This window comes from Bos taurus, chromosome 3 (genome assembly GCF_002263795.3).
Source record: "Bos taurus isolate L1 Dominette 01449 registration number 42190680 breed Hereford chromosome 3, ARS-UCD2.0, whole genome shotgun sequence".
Taxonomy (NCBI): domain Eukaryota; kingdom Metazoa; phylum Chordata; class Mammalia; order Artiodactyla; family Bovidae; genus Bos; species Bos taurus.
Genome location: NC_037330.1, coordinates 57,424,627 through 57,450,224, shown reverse-complemented (window position 1 = coordinate 57,450,224; position 25,598 = coordinate 57,424,627). Strand labels below are relative to the sequence as shown.

Sequence of the window (25,598 nt, the reverse complement as noted above, 5' to 3'; positions counted from 1 at the left end):
GGGTCGCAAAGAGTCGGACTCGACTGAGCGACTGATCTGATCTGATCTGAAAATCACTGCAGATGGTGATTGCAGCCATGAAATTAAAAGACGCTTACTCCTTGGAAGGAAAGTTATGACCAACCTAGACAGCATAGTCAAAAGCAGAGACATTACTTTGCCAACAAAGGTCCATCTAGTCAAGGCTATGGTTTTTCCCATTGGTCATGTATGGATGTAAGAGTTGGACTGTGAAGAAGGCTGAGCACTGAAGAATTGATGCTTTTGAAATGTGGGGTTGGAGAAGACTCTTGAGAGTCCCTTGGACTGCAGGGAGATCCAACTAGTCTATCCTAAAGGAGACCAGTCCTGGGTGTTCATTGGAAAGACTGATGCTGAGGCTGAAATTCCAATACTTTGGCCACCTCATGTGAAGAGTTGACTCATTGGAAAAGACCCTGATGCTGGGAGGGATTGGGGGCAGGAGGAGAAGGGAGCAACAGAGGATGAGATGGCTGGATGGCATCACCAACCCGATGCACATGAGTTTGGGTGAACTCCGGGAATTGGTGATGGACAGGGAGGCCTGGCATGCTGCGATTTATGAGGTCGCACAGAGTTGGACACAACTGAGGGACTCAACTGAACTGATGGGTCTGTTACTCAAGATGTTGAGGACAGTTTTCAAGTTAGTTTTCTAGTTTTTATAAGAGCCCTCATCAAGTTTAAGTAATTGCTATTTGAGCCACTCCTAAGGCCACAGGACTTGATTTGTACTCTATAAGTGAACAAAGACTTACAAAAAGAATAGTTTGTGCTATATCAACTGGTATTGGCATAAAGATACCTCCTGAACACTTTGGACTAATTAAAGAATGATCTAGTCTAGCCTTTAAAGGTATTTGTGTTTAAGGGGGATAAGTGACCCTGATTATCAGGGAGATATTAAAATAATTTTTCAGCATGAAAGTAATGATTTGTTCATTAATAAACATGGTAGAGTCCATTTTTATTCTCCCCTACTATATTGAAAATTAAAAAAAAAAGGAGAACCTCTCACTTTGTTAACTGTTCAAGGAGGTGGAGGAGTTGGATCCACAAATGAATGTACCTCAATTTTAGCTACAGTCTGGGTGAAGTAACCTAACAGTCCTCCCATACCTGCTGGTATAACAGGGGAAGGATAGCACCATGTAAAAATGATCCCTGGACAAGAAAGATGTAAATATATTCCATTAAATCATTGTTATTCTTGTGAATATATTGTTTTTGAAAGTCTAACTGTAATGTGGATCACAAACCAAGCCTCAACCCCAGTATCTATGCTATGATCAAAGGGACACAAAAATGGAAACTTTAGATGGAGAAATTCAACTTGTTATATTAAGATAACTTCACCTGCTCTGCAAATGAAGACTGTCCTGTTCTACCTGACTTTTTTTACAAAACCTGTTTGGTCAGGGGTGGACACTAATAACCTGTGGGCTCAAGCTTCTGTATGTTCTACGACTTCTTCTTCTCTTACAATTTTATTGAGCCCTCAAGGCTCTGAACTGAGAACTTCCAGAGATACAGTCAGTTCAGTTCAGTCACTCAGTCGTGTCCAACTCTTTGCAATCCCATGGACTGCAGCACTCCAGGCCTCCCTGTCCATCACCAACTCCAGGAATTTACTCATTGAGTAAATTACATCATTGAGTCAATGATGCCATCCAACCATCTCGTCCTCTGTTGTCACCTTCTCCTCCCGCCTTCAGTCTTTCCCAGCATCAGGGTCTTTTCCAGTGAGTCAGTTCTTCACATCAGGTGGCCAAAATATTGGAGCTTTGTGGATTTAGAAAAGGCCAAACTGCCAACCAATTGCCAAATTGCCAATTTAGAGACCAAATTGTCAACAGCCGTTGGGTCAGAGAAAGCAAGGGAATTCCAGAAAAACATCTACTTCTGCTTCATTGACTATGCTTAATGACTCTGTGAATTACAACAAACTGTGGAAATTCTTAAAGAGACGGGAATACCAGACCAACTTACCTGCCTCCTGAGAAACCTGTATGTAGGTCAAGAATCAACAGTTAGATAAATACAGTATACTAACGCATATATATGGAATTTAGAAAGATGGTAACAATAACCTGGTGTACGAGACAGCAAAAGAGACACTGATGTATAGAACAGTCTTATGGACTCTGTGGGAGAGGGAGAGGGTGGGAAGATTTGGGAGAATGGCAATGAAACATGTAAAATATCATGTAGGAAACGAGTTGCCAGTCCAGGTTCGATGCATGATGCTGGATGCTTGGGGCTGGTGCACTGGGACGGCCCAGAGGGATGGTATGGGGAGGGAGGAGGGAGGAGGGTTCGGGATGGGGAACACATGTATACCTGTGGCGGATTCATTTTGATATTTGGCAAAACTAATACAATTATGTAAAGTTTAAAAATAAAATAAAATTAGAGAAAAAAAAAAAAGAAATAAGTCATACAAAGAAAGACAAAAAAAAAAATAAATAAAAAGGAAGGGATTGAGTACCTTGTAATTAAAATATGTAGATAATAATGGTTGCTAGACCTTGCTTGCTCTTGGCCTCTTGGAACTATTAGATACATGCTGTACATGATATTACTGAGAATGTTCAATCTTATGATTCCATGAATGTGGTATCAAACTTAGAGATGATTTCTAGGTAGCTAGATACAATTATGATTTTATTTCAATTTTCCAAAACATGAAAAAGATAAACCTGAAATCTAGAGCACAATTTTAAATAAGTTCTTACGAAGTATTTGCATCATGAGTTTCATGTCAGGCAGTTGATCATCAATATTTATTAGCTTTGTTGTTCAGTGGCTCAGTCATGCCTGGCTCTTTGCAACCCTGTGGACTGCAGCATGCCAGGCTTCCCTGTCCTGTACCACCTGTCTGAACTTGCTTAAACTCATGTCCATTGAGTCAGTGATGTGGCTAATTTGTTAAGCTTTCTTTTTCTAATTTTAAAAATGAATAAGTGTTGAACTTTATTAAATGACTTTACTACATTTAAAAAAAAAAAAAAAAAGAACTGGACATGTAACAAAGGACTGGTTCAAAAGTGGGAAAGGAGTTCGTCAAAGCTTTATGTTGTCAACCTGCTTATTTAATTTATATACAGTTCATCATGTGAAATGCCAGGCTGGATGAAGCACAGGCTGGAATAAAAATTTGGGGGAGAAATATCAACAACCTCAGATATGCAGATGATACCATCCTAATGGAAGAAAATGAAGAGGAACTAAAGAGCCTCTTGATAAAGGTGAAATAGGAGAATTAAAAAGCTCACCTAAAACTCAATATTCAAAAAACTAAGATCATGGCATCCAGTCCCATAACTTCATGGGAAATAGATGGGGAAAAAGTGAAAACAGTGGCATATTTTATTTTCTTGGGCTCCAAAATCATTGTGGACAATATCAGAAGCCATGAAATTAAAAGATGCTTTCCACTTGGAAGGAAAGCTATGACAAACCTGTGTGTGTGTTAACTCGCTTCAGTCGTGTCTGATTCTGCGACCATATGGACTCTAGCCCACCAGGCTCCTCTGTCCATGGGATTCTCCAGGCAACAATACCGGAGTGGGTTGCCATGCTCTCCTCCAGTGAATCTTCCCAATAAAGTACTATAAATTCCTGTAAAAATACTACTATTCTACATCTATACAATGGAAATATTACACAAAAGGTACCTTTAACACAAGTTTTCTTGTTAATACGGTTTAATAACTCATAGAGTAATGGAAGAGGCACCTTGATGGATCTTGTTATTGTCTTAGATTCTCATCTGATGTTTTATTTCATACATTTGTTAAGATTTTTCAATCATGTACCCAGGTAGGCCATCATTACCAGAAATTAATACTACATTTAAATATAACCTTTCCTATTCAATCTAAATGCAAATAAAATGAGCATGGTATGATATTCTATTAGGGACTAGTGGCACTGTGACAGGTTTAGTGAATTCTATGAATGTAGAGACTTTAGCATCTAGATTATAACACACTGATAAAGATATAGCCCAAGCTTTAACTATTAATGCTAAATGGATACCTACTACTTTCAAACCATATTAGCTCAGTTAAGATTATGAAAGTTTCTTACTATTGTTCAATGCTTCATTAATAGATTAGATCAAACTGTACATATAATTTAAAAGTTTAAATGGACTATGTGTTCTAATCAAACACTGTATTACCTTGTTCAAAAGGACAAAGCCCAAGAAATACTAATGTCTACCAAAGTATATGCTTAGAGAAAAATATTTAAAGAATGAATAACTAAAGATCATTATATATTAATCATTATATATTAATAAAGGAAAAGCTGGACGTGAGAAAGCTTGGTGCAATGGGACTATATTGCATTATAATGTACCATTGCCTTTGGAAAAGAATTTTGGTTACCCCATTTCACAGAAAACTGTTTGGATTTCAATAACCACACCCACTGATTAACGGACTGTGGGAGAGCTGCCAAGGGACTACTCTGTGGCCAGACTTCTTGTATCTGGGAATCCTGCTTATTAGAAAACTTGATCAAATGGACTATTTTTCCTCAATCTTATAAAATACTTCTTGAAGTCACTTTCCAATTTACTTGTGTTATAATCAATGATTTAAACACAACCTCTAATTATTGGCTAGAAGTTCCATTTTCAGGATGTTTAGCACATATAGATCATTTATATAAGAAAGGAACCACATACTATTGCTCTCCTGTAAAAGAACAATTGTTGCAGACTCAAATGTTAATTCCTACTTTACCTGTCCCCGATATTAGCTTACCATTAGAACTCCTACATAAAATCCTAGAAGAAGCAAAAGAATTACAGATTTATAAAAAGAATTTATAAATAAGCATCACTCTACTTTATTAGAACATTTTATTGTTACTATTACTGCAGCTAACAAATTAATGGATGTAGGTATTAATGTCCAAAAGCATACTTCTCATTCTCGGTGGGACATTTTCTTTTCTCAGTCTCCCACTGAGCCATATTGTTTTCTGCATTGTTTAACTCACTGTTGATGATCTTGATTGTATTGTTCTTATTAACCATATGGAAATGTTATCTATCTTAATGCATTACGAAAACTGCTAGAGAGACCTTTCCTTATTCTTCTGCTCTTCAGTCTAAACAATGCTGAGGCTGAATGTTGGGGAAAGTAATAGAAGTAGTCTTGTTCAGACTTCAGAGGAAATGATAGGCCTTGACTGAACAGAGACCTCGAAAGGAGTTACACAACAAGCTGCTAATCAGCAGAAATGGTGAAAGTAGTTTTGGGGAACTAACAAATAAGGAAGGGAATAAGTCACAAGGAATGGAATGAGTTACGAAGTTTCCTGAGCCTTGAGAATCTGGCCAGCTCCCAGGGATCAGTGAACATTCTGAGACATGACTAGCGATACCAGCATTTAGCTTATTAGTCAGAACTGTATATTTACATGATGATTATCAGCTTGCAGTTTGGCAATAAAAGTAGGACTCCTTTGGACGGCACCTTGAAGTCTCACGTGTGGGTGGACACATGCCTGGGACTTCTCAATTGAGGACTCCAGAGTGCTATTCCAGGGTCTTCCAGCATTGCCTGAATCTGGATGTAGGTATGTCCCCAGTTTGGTGATGTATATATTTGTTTCTTGCTATACTACTTGTGGATCTTCCAACTGGTACTCCAAACTGGATCTAGATGTAGAAGCTTTTCTAATTTGGTGATATATGTTTGTGTGTGTGTGTGTGTATATATATATATACACACACACATGTATTTCTTGTGGCAATGTATATGTGTGTGTGTTAGTCACTTGGTCATGTCTGAGTCTTTGCGATCCCATGGACTGGAGCCTGCCAGGTTCCATGAAATTCTCTAGGCAAGAATACTGGAGTGAGTTGCCATTCCCTTCTCCAGGAAACTTCCCAACCCAGGGATCGAACCCAGGTCTCCTGCATTGCAGGCATTTTCTTTACCATCTGAGCCACCAGGGAAGCCCCCTGGCAATGTACATATGTATATATAATTATCTCTATATTACTTGTTCTCATACTGTAACATTACTAACATAACAACCTTCCTTATTTCCTGCTTATTTAAGAGTAGAGTGGTTATTTTACTGGTCAATTCTCTGAACCTGAAAGTGTTTCAGCAGACCATAAATCTTTTGGCAGAACAGCGATACAAATGACTATGTATAAAATAAATAAGCTACAAGGGTATATATACATGCATATATATCTCTATGTTACTTGTCCTCATACTGTAACTTACTACTAACATAATAACCTTCTTTATTTCTTGCTTAAAATGTAGAGTGGTTATTTTATTGGTCAGTCCTCTGGGCCTAAAAATGAGTGTTTCAGCAGACCATAAATCTTTCGGCAGAACAGAGTACAAACTGCTGCTGCTGCTGCTGCTAGAGTCATATCTCTGAGTTAACAGATACATAAATACTTTCCTTACATTTCCAATAGGTTTACTGTAACATGTGCAAAAATGGTGCTCTGTCTGAATGTTATTCTGTTCCTAACTTTGCATCTCTTGCCTGGAATGAAAAGTTCAATGGTAAATTTGATTAACAATGGGTATGATGGCATTGTCATTGCAATTAACCCCAGTGTGCCAGAAGATGAAAAACTCATTGAAAACATAAAGGTGAGATAAAAATTTATTCATTTATTTTTATTTCATTAAGTATTTTCAACTCATGTTGCTTAGTCATAAACATTCACACAGAGTTATAACTTTCCAAAACTGCTTTGACAATACTCATCATTTATATGGCATGTATCTAAACTGTCAAGATTAATATCTGCTTAGTGTAAGTATTATGTATCATATATTAGTAGCATTAGTTAGTCCCTAATGAATCATGAAATTCAAACTACTAATGTTTTTTCAATACAGTAAGCTAAAATAAAGACCTTCAAGCTACTGGAGAATGATTTTCAAGTTTTATCTTTATGAAGTTTACTTTTTATAAGGTTTACATAACTAACCTACATTTAAACCCTCTCTAGAGGTCATTATCTTATACATTTTTTCAATTTTTTTCATCTTCATATTTGTTCAATTCTGAAAATTTTGAAATTCTTAGATTACTAGTTACCCTTGTATAAACTGAGAGAAGTTAAGTGATTTTTATAATCATATAATAAGTAGCAAAAACAGAATTTGAAGCAAATAACCTATATATTTTTAGAAAATTACTGCTTGATATAACTTTGCATTTTATGAGCACATTCCATATGAGAAGATAACTCAAAATGAATCTAGCAAAATAGTTTTTTCAATTAACAGCAATTTAAAACCTACCAAACTTCAAACTTCCAGCCCAATTTTAAGCATCTCTGTTCAGTTCAATACGCAACTTGCTAACAGACTCTGAATCTTAATCACCTTTATATCTCACCTAACACCCTCACTCTCAGTTCCAACCCATCATGCTGAATGCAGATATGGATAGATAAAAACTAAAGAATTAATTTCTAAGTACACAAAAATGAGAGTCTACAGACTAGAGAGATACAGTAAAGTATAATCTATTTTTCAGTTAGTCTTTGACAAAATATTTGGGGAAGGGTGCTTATTGTTTGTATGTATACTCTCAAGTTCATTGTGAAATTGTTACTACAAGGTAATTACAATTAAATTGTTACTACAATTTAATTTTGTCAGGAAATGGTAACTGAAGCTTCTACTTACCTGTTTCATGCCACCAAACGAAGAGTTTATTTCAGGAATGTGAGCATTTTAATTCCAATGACCTGGAAATCAAAATCTGAGTACTTCATACCAAAACAAGAATCATATGACCAGGTAGGGAATTTTATTTAGCTCCTAAACTATTTCTTTCTCCCTGTGATTTTTAAAAATTAATACTCATAATTTTTTAGTAATTACTAATGACTACTATTTAAATTAGCAATTTTGCTGGTCTTACTTTAGATGAAAAATTTCTTGTTTCTCTTGTTATTGGGGTCTGTTTTGGTTTGTTTGTTCTGCTTTTTAGGCAGATGTCATAGTTGCTAATCCCTATCTAAAATATGGAGATGATCCCTATACACTTCAATATGGAAGGTGTGGAGAAAAAGGAAAATATATACATTTTACTCCAAACTTCTTGTTGACTAATAATTTCCACATCTATGGGTCCCGAGGTAGGGTTGTCTATTTTATACTTCTATTTTTATTTCCACTGGAAACAAATGTAACATTGTGATTAATGTATTCTTAAATTTTTTAAAGGAAAAAATACCTTTGTTTGGAAATTTATTGGTTATGTTCAACTAATTATATTTCTTTTTCTATGTGTGTTTAATAATAAAATTAATTTTAAAAAGCCATTTATTGATACCAACCCAGTTTAACTTCTTTGGGCTAATGAAAGTTGTCAATTTCTAGATTTCCTTGACTGAATTAGATTGATTATGTGGGAAAGGGAGACTTAAAATATAAGGAGATTGGATTTAAATACAGGATTCCCTACTATCCCAAAGCAGTGTTCCTATGCAACCGTTCATAAGTCAAAATGGTATACAGCATGAAGCAATTACCTGAGGACACATCTTGCTAACAGATGCACAAAATATGTCGAGATATAGCACAGATGTTCACAGACAGAGTTCAGATCTATAGGGTTTGATACCAAGATGCTAAGCACAGAGAAGCTTGATGATGCTGCTCTTCCTGCTCTGTTTGTGTGCTGTTGTAAAACTGCTGGCTGCAAAACAAGTGCTGAATACTATTTTAGCTTTTGACCTTTTTTTCATAAAAGCAAAAATCTTCTTTGAATTTCTTTCCATTAGTGAAAACAGGTACTAAGATGGATTCTTCATAAAAGTGAAGTGGTTTAAATGAACTTTCAAAAAGCAGGGATATCTATAATGTAAATGCAAATTTATAAGTGGCAATATTCTCTCATAGGCAGAGTATTTGTCCATGAGTGGGCCCATCTCCGCTGGGGAATATTTGATGAGTATAATGTGGACCAGCCATTCTATATTTCCAGAAAGAACACTATTGAAGCAACAAGGTATCATCCTACTGAACAAATCTGTTTTCAAATTTTTTCATTTATGACTTTTTAATTTTCTATACTAGGCCAACAAAGGTTATCTCAGTGGCTGAGTGCTTGCCCAATTAATGGCAAAATCCAACCTGTTGCACTACAAATATGTTGAATAACTTCTGTGTATTACACTTTGGAATAAAGATCAACCAAAATTGGGGAATAATTTCATTATTCATGGGGTTGTATTAAATAGCTGAGGAAAGAAGAGAAGTGAAAATCAAGGGAGAAAGGGAAAGATATACTAAACTGAATGCAGAGTTCCAGGAAATAGCAAGGAGAGCTAAGAAGGCCTTCTTCAATGAACAATGCAAAGAAGTAGAGGAAAACAATAGAGTGAGAAAGACTAGAGATCTCTGCAAGAAAACTGGAGATATCAAGGGAATATTTCATGCAAGGATGGGCATGATAAACAACAGAAATGGTAATTGACCTAACAGAGGCAGACGAGATTAAGAAGTGGCAAGAATACAGAGAACAACTATACAAAAAAAAAATCTTAATGATTGGAATAAAGACAATGGTGTGGCCACTCACCATGAAACAGACATTCTGGATTGTGAAGTCAAGTGGGCCTTAGAAAGTATCACTACAAACAAAGCCAGAGGAGGTGATGGAATTCCAACTGAGCTATTTCAAATCCTAAAGGATGATGCAGTCAAAGTGCTGCACTCAATATGCCAGCAAATTTGGAAAACTCAGCAGAGGCCACAGGACTGGGAAAGGTCAGTTTTCATTCCAATCCCAAAGAAAGGCAGTGCCAAAGAATGTTCAAACTACTGTACAATTGCACTCATTTTACATGCTAGTAAGGTTATGCTCAAAATCCTTCAAGCTAGGCTTCAGCAGGATGTGAACCAAGAACTTTCAGATGTATAAGCTGAATTTAGAAAAGGCAGAGGAAACAGAGATCAAACTGCCACCATTTGGTGGATCCTAGAAAAAGTAAGGGAATTCCAGAAAAACATCACCTTCTGTTTCATCAACTATGCTAAAGGCTTTGACTATGTGGATCACAACAAACTGTGACATATTCTTAAAGAGATGAGAACACCAGAGCACCTTACCTGGCTCCTGAGCAACCTATATGTTGATTAAGAAGCAACAGTTAGAACCTGACATGGAACAACTGACTGGTTCAAAGGTGGGAAAGGAGTAAGTCAAGGTTGTATATTGTCACCCTGCTTATTTAACTTCTATGCAGAGTACATCATGCAAAATGTCAGGCTGAACATATCACAAGCTGAAATCAAGATTTTCAGAAGAAGTATCAGCAACCTCAGATACATAGATGATACAACTGTAATGGCAGAAAACAAAGAGGAACTAAAGAATCTCTTGATAAGAGAGAAAGAGGAAAGTGAAAAAGCTGGCTTAAAACTCAACATTCAAAAAAGTAAGATCATGGTATCTGGTTTCATCACTTCATGGCAAAAAGGTGGGGAAAAAGTGAAAACAGTGGCAATTTTTACTTTCTTGGGCTCCAAAATCTTTGTGAACACTGACTGCAGCCATGAAATTAAAAGATGTTGGCTCCTTGGAAGAAAAGCTACGACAAACCTAGGTAGAAGAGACATCACTTTGCCAACAAAGGTTTGTATAGTCTAAGCTATCATTTTTCGAATAGTCATGAATGGATGTGAAAGTTGGACCATAAAAATGACGCTGAAGAATTGATGCTTTTGAATTGTGGTGCTGGAGAAAACTTTTAAGAATCCCTTGGACAGCAAGAAGATCCAATCAGTCAATCCTAAAGGAAATTAGTCCTGAAGGACTAATGCTGAAGCTGAAGCTCCAATACTTTGGCCATCTAATGTGAAGAGCCAACTCACTGGAAAAGACCCAGATGCTGGGGAAGATTGAGGGCAGGAGGAGAAGGGGGCGACAGTGGATGAGATAGTTGAGTGGTATCACCAACTCAATGGACATGAATTTGAGCAATCTCTGCGATATGGGGAAGGACAGGTAAGTCTAGCGTGCTGCAGTCCATGAGGTCGCAAAGAGTTGAACCTGACTTAGCAACTGAACAACAACAAATTATCAGAAGAAAAAGAAAGAAAAAAGTTGTAACCTAAACCTTAAGATCTGAGAATTAGAGTTCAACTTCCTACACAATCTTTCATTCCATTTGATTCATAGCTTTTCAATGTGAATCTGTTTCATTGAAATTAACTAAACTGTTACAACCTCCTGTTAAATATATTTCATTTTCATTTAATCTTGAGCTTAAAGAAAAGGAGTACTTTTCATAAGTGAGAAAACTGATTTTATAAGGAAAAAACTGGACAGATTTAGATAGATCCTATTTTTGAATAGATGAGATATTTAAATTAAAACTATCAGGCACATGGAGTAGTTAATGAGTACGAAAGAACAACTGAAATCAGTGTAATAGGAAATAAGTCTTTAGGATAAAAATTAGAAAAAAGAAGTGTGGTAGAAAAATGCCTTTGTGTTGTTTGCTTTATGTGTACTAAGCCACCTAGAATTTTTCACAGCCTAGGCTTTCAACCCAGGACACTAATTAATCTCACCTCTTCCCATGCAACTCCTCCCAGCACCACCACCCTTATTCAGACAACGCTTGCTCATCCTTTAAGGTTCAATTTAAATGCTTCTTCCGTAAGTGTCTTTCCTTTCCATCCACTTGGGGTTATATATCCTTGAGACTGTTCCCAAAGCAATGTGCATGGGCTTCTCTCACATACAAATATACATAATACTTGTATTTATATATGTGTATATGTAAACACTTATATAGCAATATACATGTCTATCTATAAAAGTATATATGTAGCATACATAAGAAATTTAAGAGAGTGTTAAGAATAACGTTGAATCTTCCCTACCCATTAGGGAGCAACTCCTCTGTGTCTCTTAATTCAATTTCCATGTGCCTGTAAGGAATTATCATCTTTAGCTCAAGGTCACAAGCAACAACTATTGATAAATAGAAACTAACATCATTGTTCTTGTTGAAACTGATAGTAAATGGGTAGGACGCTCTGCCTACTTTTGTTAAAATGGAATGATGGTACATGGTCTATAGCAAAATATCACTGAGGGAATGATTTTAGGATATTAATATTAATTCATAATTTATCTGGCCTTCATGGATAAATGTAATCTAATTCTTTCACTATAGATGTTCAACTCATATTACTGGTATTAATGTGGTTTTCAAGAAATGCCCTGGAGGCAGCTGTATAACAAGTCTATGCAGACGTGACTCACAGACAGGGCTGTATGAAGCAAAATGTACATTCCTTCCAAAAAAATCCCAGACTGCAAAGGAATCCATTATGTTTATGCCAAGTCTCCATTCTGTAAGTACCTTCTTTTTCTAGTCTCACAAAGGAAGCCTCTGGGGAAAATTAATTAGGGAAGCTGAATTTTCCATACCAATAGAAATAAGGAAAGTTACTAAGACAGTTAATTAACAGCTATTTTATTCAGTCCTGCCAGTGTGTATCTGGAAATTATTCCACCCTTTCTCACTATTCTGTTTTCTTTTGTTTTGTTTTTCCTTCAGAGGTAGAACTGTATCCTTCTTATTAGCATCACAGAATTTCTTATAACATTGCTTTCCTCAGTTGACTTCTGTGGATTTATGTCTAGAACTGCAACTTTACTTTTAATTTTTTCTTCTAAGTGTTATTCAATTCATACTACTTTTCCAAAGTAATTCATTCTGTAGCTTTGGAAAGTACTGACAGTCTCTGTTTTCCATTACCTCCACACTAAAGTACACTAAGTTTTGCAAAGTGATATTTTGAAAACATAAATGGCTCTGTCTCTACAGAACAACAAAAGCAGAATGGTTCACAATCACCAATCTGACCAATTAAAAAATAACAACACAATAATTCAAGTTCTAAAGCTAATGTTTGACTTGAAATATCTGGTTAAATGTATGAAGCTCAGAAGAGAAGAACAAGTGCCTTGGAGTTAGACAGAGCTGATATAAAACTCCAGTCTGTCATTTTAAAGCTGCATTGCTAAGAGCAAATTGCTAAATCTAAGATTTTAATTCTCTAGCTTTTTAAATGAAAATTATAATACTCACTTTACAGTGTTACTGTGGTTAGTTTTATAAGAATTAATATAAATAAAGTATGATCACAGTACTTAGCATAAGGTGAGTACAAAATAAACTTAAAATTTTTCATTTTTTAAATGTATAAAATATTTGGATAATAGGGAATTGTCTCTTTCTCTGGGTAAATTCAACTTAATTAATGTAAGCATATTATAGTTACCTAATGAAAGTTTCCAAACACATAAAAAAGACTTTTAAATACAAAACCTATGAAGTTATCAAAAACAACTAATCAAAATAAAGCATACTACCTCTAGGTTTAAAAGGCGCAAGTTTTCATAAATAAAATTACTAATAACATAGACTTCTAAGGGTAGAGGTTTGTAAAGGCCTATTATTTCCAATAAGATTTAAAATTGTGAAATCTAGGGCATTAATAATGAAAGACTTGAGTAAAAATGTAGACTTTATATTTTCTTCTAAAACTCCTATAGAAATCCAATGAGATATTTAAGTATAAATTGTTTTCCAGCCTAATAAAGTTCCCTTCTGGGAGTATTTGAAGTGTGATTCTAGATCTTTCATTATAATCTGTTGCATCTGGATCCACAAAGGTAGCTAAAGAATTGAGCATCCAATAGATATCAGATCACGTAACACAAGAGGATAATTGGAAAATGTACTGTCTGCACCAAACTATAAATTCCAAAGCATTTGCCTCTGAGGAGATAACTCATGCTGCCTACCTGGAAAATAAATAACAATGAAGAAAGAAAACCATGTAATTGAAATATGTAGCACGACTAGCTATATAAGATACGGCTCAGAGATAAGTACTGTACCCTAACTATATATCTTGTATGTAATAATATTCCCTTCTAATTATTGTAACATAAACTAACTACACTGCGTAGCATCTATACCTAGGGCATAAGCTCAGACCCAGGAGAAATATGCTCTGAAATAATAAATATTCAAGTCCATTATGTTCTTCCTTGAAATTTCATTACTCCCACAACTTAGGCAGTTGTCTCAGCCATCATCGTCCCCCAGTGTTATGATCAACCTATACCTAAAAGAATCACCAAATGACTTTCCAGTGCATACTGACAGTTTCACTTTGCTTTCTCTCCACTCAATATACAAAATGGATGTGAGAATGTTAGATTATGAAATAATTTTTACTTGTCAAGAGATAAAATCTGTGGAGGACGTATAAGACAGCCAAGTATATGTTTGGAAAGGAAGATAATGGTTCATCAGTTACCTATTATTGTCTTTCAATTGATTTTTTCCAGGTGACTGAATTTTGTACAGAAAAAACACACAATACAGAAGCTCCAAACCTACAAAACAAAATGTGCAATGGCAAAAGCACATGGGATGTAATCATGAACTCTGTTGACTTTCAGAATACATCTCCCATGACAGAAATGAATCCACCGACTCATCCTACATTTTCATTGCTCAAGTCCAAACAGCGGGTAGTCTGTTTGGTACTTGATAAATCTGGAAGCATGTCTGCAGTAAGACATTTATTTGTTAGCTCTCCTAATTAAGATATTTAAGCTAATAGAAATACAATTTAATCTTAGGTTCAGCTCTACTAAGCTAAGTAAAAAATATTTTTATTATTCTAACAAATTTTAGTACGACGATTTTATGTGGACAAGCACTAGAGGATAATATACTAAAATAAAATAAATGTTAAAGTTATTGTATCATGGATGATGTCTATTCTTTAACTTTTAGTTCTAACAAACAGGAAGTAACACAACTGAACAAAGAAAAAAGACAAAAATCACCCATAATTCCACCACTGAGCATGTCATTCCTATTTTTTTCTGCTCATGTATTTGTCTTTCCTCCTCAAAAATGTGATATCTTACATAATTTTTATAATATGATTTTTTTACTTACTATACCTTAAATACTCCCCAAGGGAAAAAATGATTACATGACACAATTTTTAATGACTGTATCATATGCACATAATATAATTTAGTCAACTTCCCATTACTGGATATTTTTGTATCCAGTAAAAAAATTTTCTTATCAAAAATTATATTGCAAAAAACATTTTTGTGTGCATCTTAAAATGATTTCCTTATTGTTAAAAAAGAAGGTATAAATTTTTAAAGACTTTTCCAAGTAAGGCATGACTAATTTTTAATTTTTCATTAATATTCTTTTTAATATAATGAAGCTAAACTCTAAAATAGAGTAATCAGTTATTATCATGATCTCTGACCCATAAACTTTGTCTTTCACCAATCTGTTAGGATTGGAGGAAACTCAGGAATTGTTCAGACATCTTTTTTCTTACAGGAAGACCGTCTCTTTCAAATGAATCAAGCAGCAGAACTATACTTGATTCAAGTTATTGAAAAGGGATCTTTAGTTGGGATGGTTACATTTGACAGTGTTGCTGAAATCCAAAATCATCTAACAAGAATAACTGATGATAATGTTTACCAAAAGATCACCGCAAAACTGCCTCAAGTAGCTAATGGTGGAACTTCAATTTGTAGAGGGCTCAAAGCAGGATTCCAGGTAAAATAAAAATGCTTTTCTAAATATCATTCACATTTATTGTTCCTTTTAATTTTCTCCAGCTCTCTTAGAACAAGTGTCATGAGCTTAGAGGTCTCTCATTAAAATAATTTTAGAAGAATTTCTATTGTCCATACTCCTGAAAAACGGAGTTCCACTGAGAAGTGATTAAAGGGAAGAAAAATTCTGTGAGCACATAATCATCATGATTTTACTGAGAAACTCCTCTTTTTTTTAGCATTACATAGCCTGAATCACTATGAGGAAAAAAATAATGCTGTTAAGGAGATTGTAGAAGAGGGAGATTAGTAATATTTTTATATTATGGATAAAGAAAATCTCAGTTCATCAAATTAAATTGACATTTAAAAATCACAGAAATAGAGGTAGTTCCTCAAGCATAGTACCAAATTCAAGATATGTGGGTAGAAGTTTATTGAAATAAAAATTGTGAAATCAAAAGTTGCAAGCAACTTTTGAGCACTATATTCAACTGCATCCAGTACTCATCTGAATTTCTTCCAACATAAGACAGCCCTGTTTTAGCCTATTTATATTCTTTCAGTCACAAAAACAGAAAAGTATTTCCTTCCCTTCATTGATTCTCTCATTGCCTCAGCTAAAAAGTGGAGATTATTACTTGTATCTGGGCCACTAGTTAATGTCATCTCTTGGCTTTCCTCGTGATGTATATTTGCTGTAAAGCATATTGGTTTAAGAAAACACATAACTTCCAGACCCAGACAAACCTGAGATTGTGGTTCTATTATTCACTAGTAAAAGGACCTTGGATGAGTTATTCAACTCAGAAAATCTGTTTCTTCAATTAATGAAATATGGAAAGTAATAGTTGTTGTTGTTCAGTTGCTAAGTCGTGTCTAGCTCTTTGCAATCCCATGGACTACAGAACGCCAGGCCCCTCTGTCCTCACTATCTCCCGGAGTTTGCTCAAACTCATATCCATTGAGTCAGTGATGTTATCTAACCATTTCATCCTCTACCATCCTTTTCTCCTCCTGCCCTCAATTTTCCCTAGCATCAGGGTCTTTTCCAATGAATCAGCTCTTGGCATCAGGTGGCTAAGGGATTGGAGTTTCAGCTTCTGCATCAGTCCTTCCAAAGAATATCCAGGGTTGATTTCCTTTAGGATTGACTGGTTTGATCTCCTTGCTGTGCAAGAGACTCTCAAGAGTCTTCTCCTGCACCACTCGAAAGCATCAATTCTTTGGCATTCAACCTTCTTTATGGTTTAACTCTCACATTCGTACATGACTACTGGAAAAACCATAGCTTTGTCAGCAAAGTGATGTTTCTGCTTTTCAATACATTGTCTAGGCTTGTCATAGCTTTCCTTCCAAGGAGCAACCATCTTTTAATTTCATGACTACAGTCAATGTCTGCAGTGATTTTGGAGCCCAAGAAAGAAAATCTGTCACTGTTTGCACTTTTCCCCCTTCTATTTTTCATGAAGTGATGACACCTGAGGTCATGATCCTCAGACAACCACTCTGCCTTCTTGCATTTCTTTTTCTTTGGGGGAAAAAGAAATAATAGTACTTATTTCATTTAATTATGAGAACTATGTCAGACTAATAATTGCTCCCCTAATGTTCATAGCAGCATCATTTAAAACAGCCAAGATATGGAAGCAAATCAAGGGTTCATCAAGAGATGAATGAATAAAGAAGATGTAGTGCACGTAGGGCTTCCCTGGTGGCTCAGACAGCAATGCAGGAGACCTGGGTTCAGTCCTTGGGTTGGGAAGATCCCCTGGAGAAGGGCATTGCAACCCACTCCAGTATTCTTGCCTGGAGAATCCCCATGGACAGATGAGCCTGGCGGGCTACATCCATGGGGTTGCAAAGAGTTGGACACGACTGCATGACTAACCACAGCACAGCACAGTGTGTAGGTATGTATATATACATATATACAATGGAATATCACTCAGCAAAAAAAGGGAGATTCTGTCATTTTCAACAATGTGGATGGACCTACAGGGTATTACGCTTAGTAAATAAGTCAGACAGAAAAAGACAAAAACTGTGTTATAAATTATATGCTGAATCTAAAAAATAACACAAACAACTGTATATAACAAAACAGACTCACAGATACAGAGAAGAATCTAGTGGTAATCAGTGGGGAGAAGAGAGAGGAGGCTGCAATATAAGGATATTGTATTAAGAAATATAAACTACTACGTATAAAATAAATAAGCAACAAGGATACATTGTACAGCACAGGGAACATAGTCATTATTTTGTAATGACTTTAGAATATAATTCACAAAATAGAAAATTTGTATGTTGTACACCTGAAACTAACATAACATTGTAAATCAACTATAATTCAATAAAAATATTAAACAAGTACCTAAGAAAGGATTGCTATTAAAAATCATAATTCTTATGTATGTTTATTCAATTCTAAAATATGAGAGTGCTATATTTTGGGAATGTGTTACCCTGTTTGCACACATTGATTCATATATGTTTTTATTAATATGCTTTGATATATTTCTTACAACATTTTGACCAGACTCTATAGCTGAAGAGATTATATCATATCATCAATACATTCAAACAAGTAAAAACCTCTTAATTACTTATATAATGAAATCATGTTTTTACTTACAGAATCATAATAAAATGTCTGAAATTTATTAAGCACATATTACATTAGTGCCTATGTTAAATGCTTTACATTCATAATTTTACTTTATTGTTATCATTACTATTTAGTCAGGCACTATTACCATGCCCATTTTGCACACAAAAACTGATTTTCAGAGTAATTAAATATCTTTCTCAAGATCATATAGTCAGTAATTGGCAAATCCATGGTTCAAAACCTGATCTTTCTTACTCTGAAGTTCAAAAAAGTAATCATTACACTGAGCTATTTATTGGGCTTCCCTGATAGTTCAGTTGGTAAAGAATCTGAGCTATTTATAGAACCCTACTATAAATATAAATTATATTTATATACATAAATGAAAGACTGCTGCTGCTGCTAAGTCGCTTCAGTCGTGTCCGACTCTGTGAGACCCCATAGACAGCAGCCCACCAGGCTCTGCCGTCCCTGGGATTCTCCAGGCAAGAACACTGGAGTGGGTTGCCATTTCCTTCTCCAATGCATGAAAGTGAAAGTGAAGTCACTCAGTCATGTCCGACTCCTAGCGATCCCCTGGACTGCAGCCCACGGGGCTCCTCCATCCATGGGATTTTCCAGGCAAGAGTACTGGAGTGGGGTGCCATCGCCTTCTCCAAAAGACTAAACACTAGCTATTCTACTTGGCAAATGGCAGAGCTAGAATTTATTCTCAATTTGTCTGAGTAAATTGTCTTAGTCACTACTCTTAGTAAAAAAAATCGGGAAAATACTCCTCCAAATTATAATACTTGATAAATTCATGAACTCTTCATGACACATCAATTTTTTTCCAGGAAACCCTGAGATTCAATTATCAACTAGCTTTTATGCACTAAAAAGCACAAGTCACATCATTTAACTTTGCACACTGGCCTTCAGTCACAGCTTTACAAATGTCTAGTCTGCAAACTTTCAAAACTGTCTGGGTCATCTGCCTCTGTCCCAAGTACCTCCTGAGATAATAATAATAGCTAACATTCACTGAGTATTTACTGTGAGTTAGATAGTGTTCTAAGTGTTTTATTCTTTCTTTCTTGGGTAGTTTGCGTATATGTGAAAGCACTGTTAACATCCTGCCTTTGGAAACCTACATGACCATTGTACATTATACTCATTTTCAAACCAACTCAACCTGGAATGACAATACAAAGTTTCCCTTTGCCTACTCTGATGCATAATGACTTCTCCAAGACCAAAGAACAAGTTTATTCTTAGTTTATTTAGATATAATCTAATTAATAATCTGGGTTTTCACTATCAGGCAATTATCCACAGTGACCAGAGTACTTCTGGTTCTGAAATCATACTATTAACTGATGGGGAAGATAATGAAATAAATTCATGCTTTGAGGATGTAAAACGAAGTGGTGCAATCATCCACACCATTGCTCTGGGACCCTCTGCTGCCAAAGAACTGGAGACATTGTCAAATATGACAGGTAAACCTTTGAAATAGAATTTGAATACATACATTTTCAGTTTCTCTCATTCCAGGAGCTCTTTCCCCTTAAACTACAAACTGCTCAAAATTTTCCTGTCTTAAAAAATTAATCTTTGTCCTTTCCTTGTCCTCATCCTTCAAATTAATGTCTTTCTTCTCCCACTGCCATTTTCTATTTCTACCTATAACTAGCTTCTTTTAACATTAGTCAACATTTTCTGTCTTCATTCATTTCTCATCACTTTTACCAGTACCATCAAGATGACCTTCTTTCTCCATGGTCACTATGGACTTACTCAAGTGCAGTTCCAAAATTCTTGGAATATTCAGTATCTTACCTGCTTAATCTTATAGTAGAGATTCAGATAGCACTATTTCATTGAGGAAGAAATGTAAGACCTAGAGAACACAAATTATTTGCCCAAGGCTATAGTCAGAGACCTGAATACCAAATCTTGCTCTCTGTAATCCATTCTTTTCCAGCTTCTGACACCTAAATTATCTCCCTCTTCATTAATTCCTGTATCATTTATTATCTGCATTTAATCAATTTTACTTTATTCTAAACTGTCATTCTCTAATTGTTTTGGTGTATCTTAGATATAACCAGAGAATAAGCAGCTAGTTTAAAAAAAATATCTTTAATTTTCATAACATTATTTAGAGATTACATCAGCTTTACTAATGTGGCAAGCACTTAAATCTAATGATTAAAAACTTTTTTTTGGCCAGTTTTTCCTTTTTTCTAATATATTTTGAGCAAGGTTTACTTACTGTAGCATTACATCTAGGATACTGATATAATAAAAGTTCCTAAAGTCTGGGAAATTCATCTTTTGTAAGTTTAGAAAGAAATTTTAAAATGTATTTTAGAGTATATTGATAAGAGCATAATAGCAAATGATTTTCCCACTTAAAATTAGTATCATATGGAATATTCAGTCAGTTCAGTCACTCAGTCATGTCTGACTCTTTGTGACCCCATGGACTGCAGCACACCAGGCTTCTCTGTCCATCACCAACTCCCAGAGCTTACTCAAACTCATGTCCATTGAGTTAGTGATGCCATCCAACCTTCTCATCCTCTGTCGTCCCCTTCTCCTCCTGCCTTCAATATGGAATATTATGCAGTCATACAAAAGAACAACATATTGTCATTTGCAGCAACATGGATGGACCCAGAGATTGTCAAACTGAGTGAAGTAAATTAGAGAAAGACAAATATCATATGATATCACTTATATGTGGAATCTAAAAAACTAGTACAAATGAACTTATTTACAAAATGAAAACAGAGTACCATATGTAGAAAACAAACATGGTTACGGTTACCAGGGGCAAAAGGAGTAGAGGAGGGATAAACTGGGAGATGGGGATTGATATATGAACACTACTTTATGTGTGTGTGTGTGTGTGTGTGTGTGTGTGTGTGTGTATGTACCTGCTATATAGCACAGGGAACTCTCTACTCAATATTCTGTAATGATCTATATGGAAAAAGAATCTAAAAAAGAATGGATAAATGCATTTGTATAACTGATTTATTTTGCTGTATACCTGAACTAACACATTGTGAATTAACTATACTCCAATAAATTTTTTTAATAAAATAAAATTATAAAAGTAAACAAAATTCCATTTTAGGAGGATATCGTTTTTTTGCCAATAAAGACATAACTGGCCTTACTAATGCTTTCAGTAGAATTTCATCTAGAAGTGGAAGCATCACTCAGCAGGCTATTCAGGTTGGTATCTTTAAAAAATTCTTTGCCTTTTCACACTTGTAACACATTTTTATTATCCTAAATAGTAGTTTCTTTCTCTAATAAATAACTTATCTGCCTGAAAACATTTTGGGTGTCCAGAAAACATCCTTATTGAATTTGCTTTATGTAATATTTACAGACACTTTTTCTTTGATCCTTCTATTTTTATCAATATAAATGCATTTTATTTGCAAAATTCTTCAAAATAATTCTTAGTTATTTTAATTAAAATCTTAAAAGTATATTTAGAATTACTCTGAACTGACTAAACTTTGAAATGTTGTAACTGGAATAACAAATCAGTTTCATGTGATTTGTTTATATTTATGTAACAGTTGGAAAGCAAAGCCTTGAAAATTACAGGAAGGAAAAGAGTAAACGGCACAGTGCCTGTAGACAGTACAGTTGGAAATGACACTTTCTTTGTTGTCACATGGACAATACAAAAACCAGAAATTGTTCTCCAAGATCCAAAAGGAAAGAAATATAAAACCTCGGATTTCAAAGAAGATAAGTTAAATATTCGATCTGCTCGTCTGCAAATACCTGGTATTGCAGAGGTAAGAATATTTTTTATTTTCTCCATGCTTTAAGGAAAAAAATGAAAATAACATCTCACATGGGAGTAGGAAAATATTACAAAAGCTCTCAAATAGTTTTTTTTTTTTAATTTTTAGACAGGTACTTGGACTTACAGCCTTCTAAATAATCATGCCAGCTCTCAAATGCTAACAGTGACAGTGACCACTCGAGCAAGAAGTCCTACTATACCCCCAGTAATTGCAACAGCTCACATGAGTCAACATACAGCACATTATCCTAGCCCAATGATTGTTTATGCACAAGTCAGTCAAGGGTTTTTGCCTGTACTGGGAATCAGTGTAATAGCCATTATAGAAACCGAAGATGGACATCAAGTAACATTGGAGCTCTGGGACAATGGTGCAGGTAATAACAATCTGCATCTACTTCCACTGAACTTAAAATCCTACTATAGTCACATGCCTCAAAAGTCATTATTTCCTATATATGCTAATGAAACATATTTTAGGTGAATTAAATTTAATTTTAATGTTTTTAAAGCTTTTTAACTTTTTACTTAGTTATCTTGTCTAGGTATAGACATGAGTACATTTATCTTCTTTGAATTTTATAAGTAATTTTATTTTTTCCATGTAAAATGAAAAAAAAAATTTTATTTTTTCCAAGAGCACAATAATTTTTTATTTTCGTTAGTGTCAGTGTTTTGCATATCTTTTTCCAGTTTAGTTATATTTTTCTTTTTTGTTAGGATTATCTTATGAAATAATAATAGCTAATATTAACTGAATGCTTACTATGAATTAGACCTTTTCAAAGTCAAGATTTAGCAAGTTGTCAACCCAAGCTTCGAATTCAAGTAGTCTGATTCTAGGGTTCATATATTTTAGAAAATTGTGCTATGCTATCTCACAAAAGAGCTTCCATCACTAGTGCTCATACACAGCTGATATTGTCATATTTTACTTTGTTGTATGTCTAATATAACATTTCAATATCAAGGTGCTGATACTGTCAAGAATGATGGCATCTACTCAAGATACTTTACAGATTACTATGGAAATGGTAGATACAGTTTAAAAGTACATGCACAGGCAAGAAACAACACGGCTAGGCTAAATTTAAGACAACCACAGAACAAAGTTCTATATGTTCCAGGCTACGTTGAAAACGGTAAGTAGCATTAAAACAGAAATGTGTCATTTATTTAGGTAAATTAATGTGGCAAGCATTCAAAATAAAAGGTACTGTGGGAAACCTAACTATATAGTTATATAATCACCTCTTTGTTTCAAAACCATATTTATGATAAGGGAACTAGCATAGGACTACACTTACAATATGCTTTCTTTACATCTCCCAAGTTCACTTCATTTATATTGAAAAAAATTTACTGTGGCAAGCACTTTGCTAGATGTTGGAGCTACAAAAATTAGTAAGGCACCATCTTTGTCATTGGAGAATTTAGAATCAAGAAGTAAGACGGATAAGTTAAATGATAGGACTAACACTTCATAATGTCTCCTCATCAATTTTAAAATGACACCAATAGAACAAGCTTTTTTTTTTCACTAAAAGCTGTTACTTTTTCAATGGCTGCTATCAATCAACATTAACTATCTACAGCTGCAAATGAGATTATATGAAAAGACATCACAATATGAAAAGTTACAAAATTTCTTTTTTTGGTAGGTAAAATTATACTGAACCCACCCAGACCTGAAGTCAAAGATGACCTGGCAAAAGCTAAAATAGAAGACTTTAGCAGACTAACCTCTGGAGGGTCATTTACTGTATCAGGAGCTCCTCCTCCTGGTAATCACCCTTCTGTGTTCCCACCCAGTAAAATTACAGATCTTGAGGCTAAGTTCAAAGAAGATTATATTCAACTTTCATGGACAGCCCCTGGCAATGTCCTAGATAAAGGAAAAGGTAAGTTTGATATTACATTTTAAAATATTACATACATTGGCTTTCATTTGCTAAATATTTTCTAATGTCCTATTTATAAATAACATGCATAGATGGTCTACTATGGGTCACCCATTTATGTATGTGAAAACATAAGCCTGAAGAGATAATGAACTGCCCCAAATTACTTCTATATTTAATAAATTAGTAGTTAAACTCACTCTTATCAGATCGTGTTGTGCCAAACTGCCTCTCAAAATATGAACCATCTTAGAAGACTGACTTAACAGCTTTCTTTTGCATTCCTTTCTCCCTAACAGGGAAAATTTTTTCTAAGTATATCTGTACTTGAACAATTTCATTCATTCATTGATCTTTTTTTAAATTTTCAAATGTTGTTAGGTTCATAAGAAATAATCCCTATTGTCAACAGTTAGGTGGAAAAGACACTTTCTGCAAATAAACAGATAATTTTACAGAATATGATGAGATACGCCATTGGATAGCCAGTTCTAGTTGAGAGTTAAGATCACAAGGTATATCTTAAAGGGCTTTTCAGGGAAGACTATAACTGACCTAAGTCTTAAAGAATGAGAGATGTTAGGAAAGTTAAGTGAAGATGTCCCAGAGAGAGAGAGAGGATAATATGCAGAGATTTATCTATGAAGTTTGAATTAAACTTCAATGCCAAATTATCTTATTCATTCAAGTTCAGTTCAATCATTCACTCATGTCTGACTCTTTGTGACCCCCATGGACTGCAGCACACCAGGCCTCCCTGTCCATCACCAACTCCCGGAGTTTATTCAAAGCGTATTCATGTCCATCGAGTGGGTGATGCCATCCAACCATCTCATCCTCTGTTGTCCCCTTCTCCTCCCACCTTCAATCTTTCCCAGCATCAGGATCTTTTCCAATGAGTCAGTTCTTCACATAAGGTGGCCAAAGTATTGGAGTTTCAGCTTCAGCATCAGTCCTTCCAATGAATATTCAGGACTGATTTCCTTTAGGATTGACTGGTTTGATCTCCTTACAGTCCAAGGGACTCTCAAGAGTCTTCTCCAACACCACAGTTCAAAAGCATCAATTTTTCGGTGCTCAGCTTTCTTTATAATCCAGCTCTCACATCCATACATAACTACTGTAACTTCCTCATAATAAATTGCCCACATTCTTAAAAGTTTAAATCACTTTTAGCTTTGCTTTAAATTTAACTGAATTAAATTAGTGTTTATTGAATGTCTACCATATTCCAGTGTTGTGCTAGACTAGCAGATTCTCATAGGATAAAGCCAATCTTGTTATTTTCCCTTTAAGGTGGTAAAATGAAAGCAATATGCATATCAACAGACAATATCTCAGAGGTTGTTAGTGCTGAAAAGTCACTTTTAATGCTCTTTCCCTTGTGTTATAATACATCCCTTACTATAGGCTCTCTCAAAAGAAATAATGCTTCTTAATCTTTCACTTCCTATGTAGCTATATTTCTCTTTGTCATTATTATACAATGAAAAAAATCATTCTGAAGTCAAAGGAAACATAAAATACCTATGAAGAGCTCTTTGTACTTCAATACTGAGACTCTTATCATGACAGCTTCTGAAATACACTTGAC

At 35.0% G+C, this 25,598-nt stretch overlaps 2 protein-coding genes across 4 annotated transcripts in view; one reads left to right on the top strand and one right to left on the bottom strand.

Moving 5' to 3' along the window:
* Positions 1-25,598, bottom strand: part of ODF2L (outer dense fiber of sperm tails 2 like) — a 399,873-nt gene that overhangs the window by 264,123 nt on the left and 110,152 nt on the right. The window lies entirely within an intron of this gene.
* CLCA3 (chloride channel regulator 3) overlaps positions 5,347-25,598 on the top strand; it is a 33,607-nt gene continuing 13,355 nt past the window's right edge. The window contains exons 1-14 of one of the 3 annotated variants that reach the window (XM_024984641.2): positions 5,348-5,612; positions 6,482-6,662; positions 7,686-7,826; positions 8,020-8,167; positions 8,934-9,042; positions 12,224-12,404; positions 14,416-14,643; positions 15,446-15,670; positions 19,587-19,764; positions 21,411-21,511; positions 21,868-22,092; positions 22,210-22,480; positions 23,075-23,245; positions 23,765-24,004. In XM_024984641.2, the coding sequence (XP_024840409.1) occupies positions 5,611-5,612; positions 6,482-6,662; positions 7,686-7,826; positions 8,020-8,167; positions 8,934-9,042; positions 12,224-12,404; positions 14,416-14,643; positions 15,446-15,670; positions 19,587-19,764; positions 21,411-21,511; positions 21,868-22,092; positions 22,210-22,480; positions 23,075-23,245; positions 23,765-24,004 (2,401 nt within the window). In that variant the 5' untranslated portion in view covers positions 5,348-5,610. 3 annotated transcript variants of the gene reach the window in all.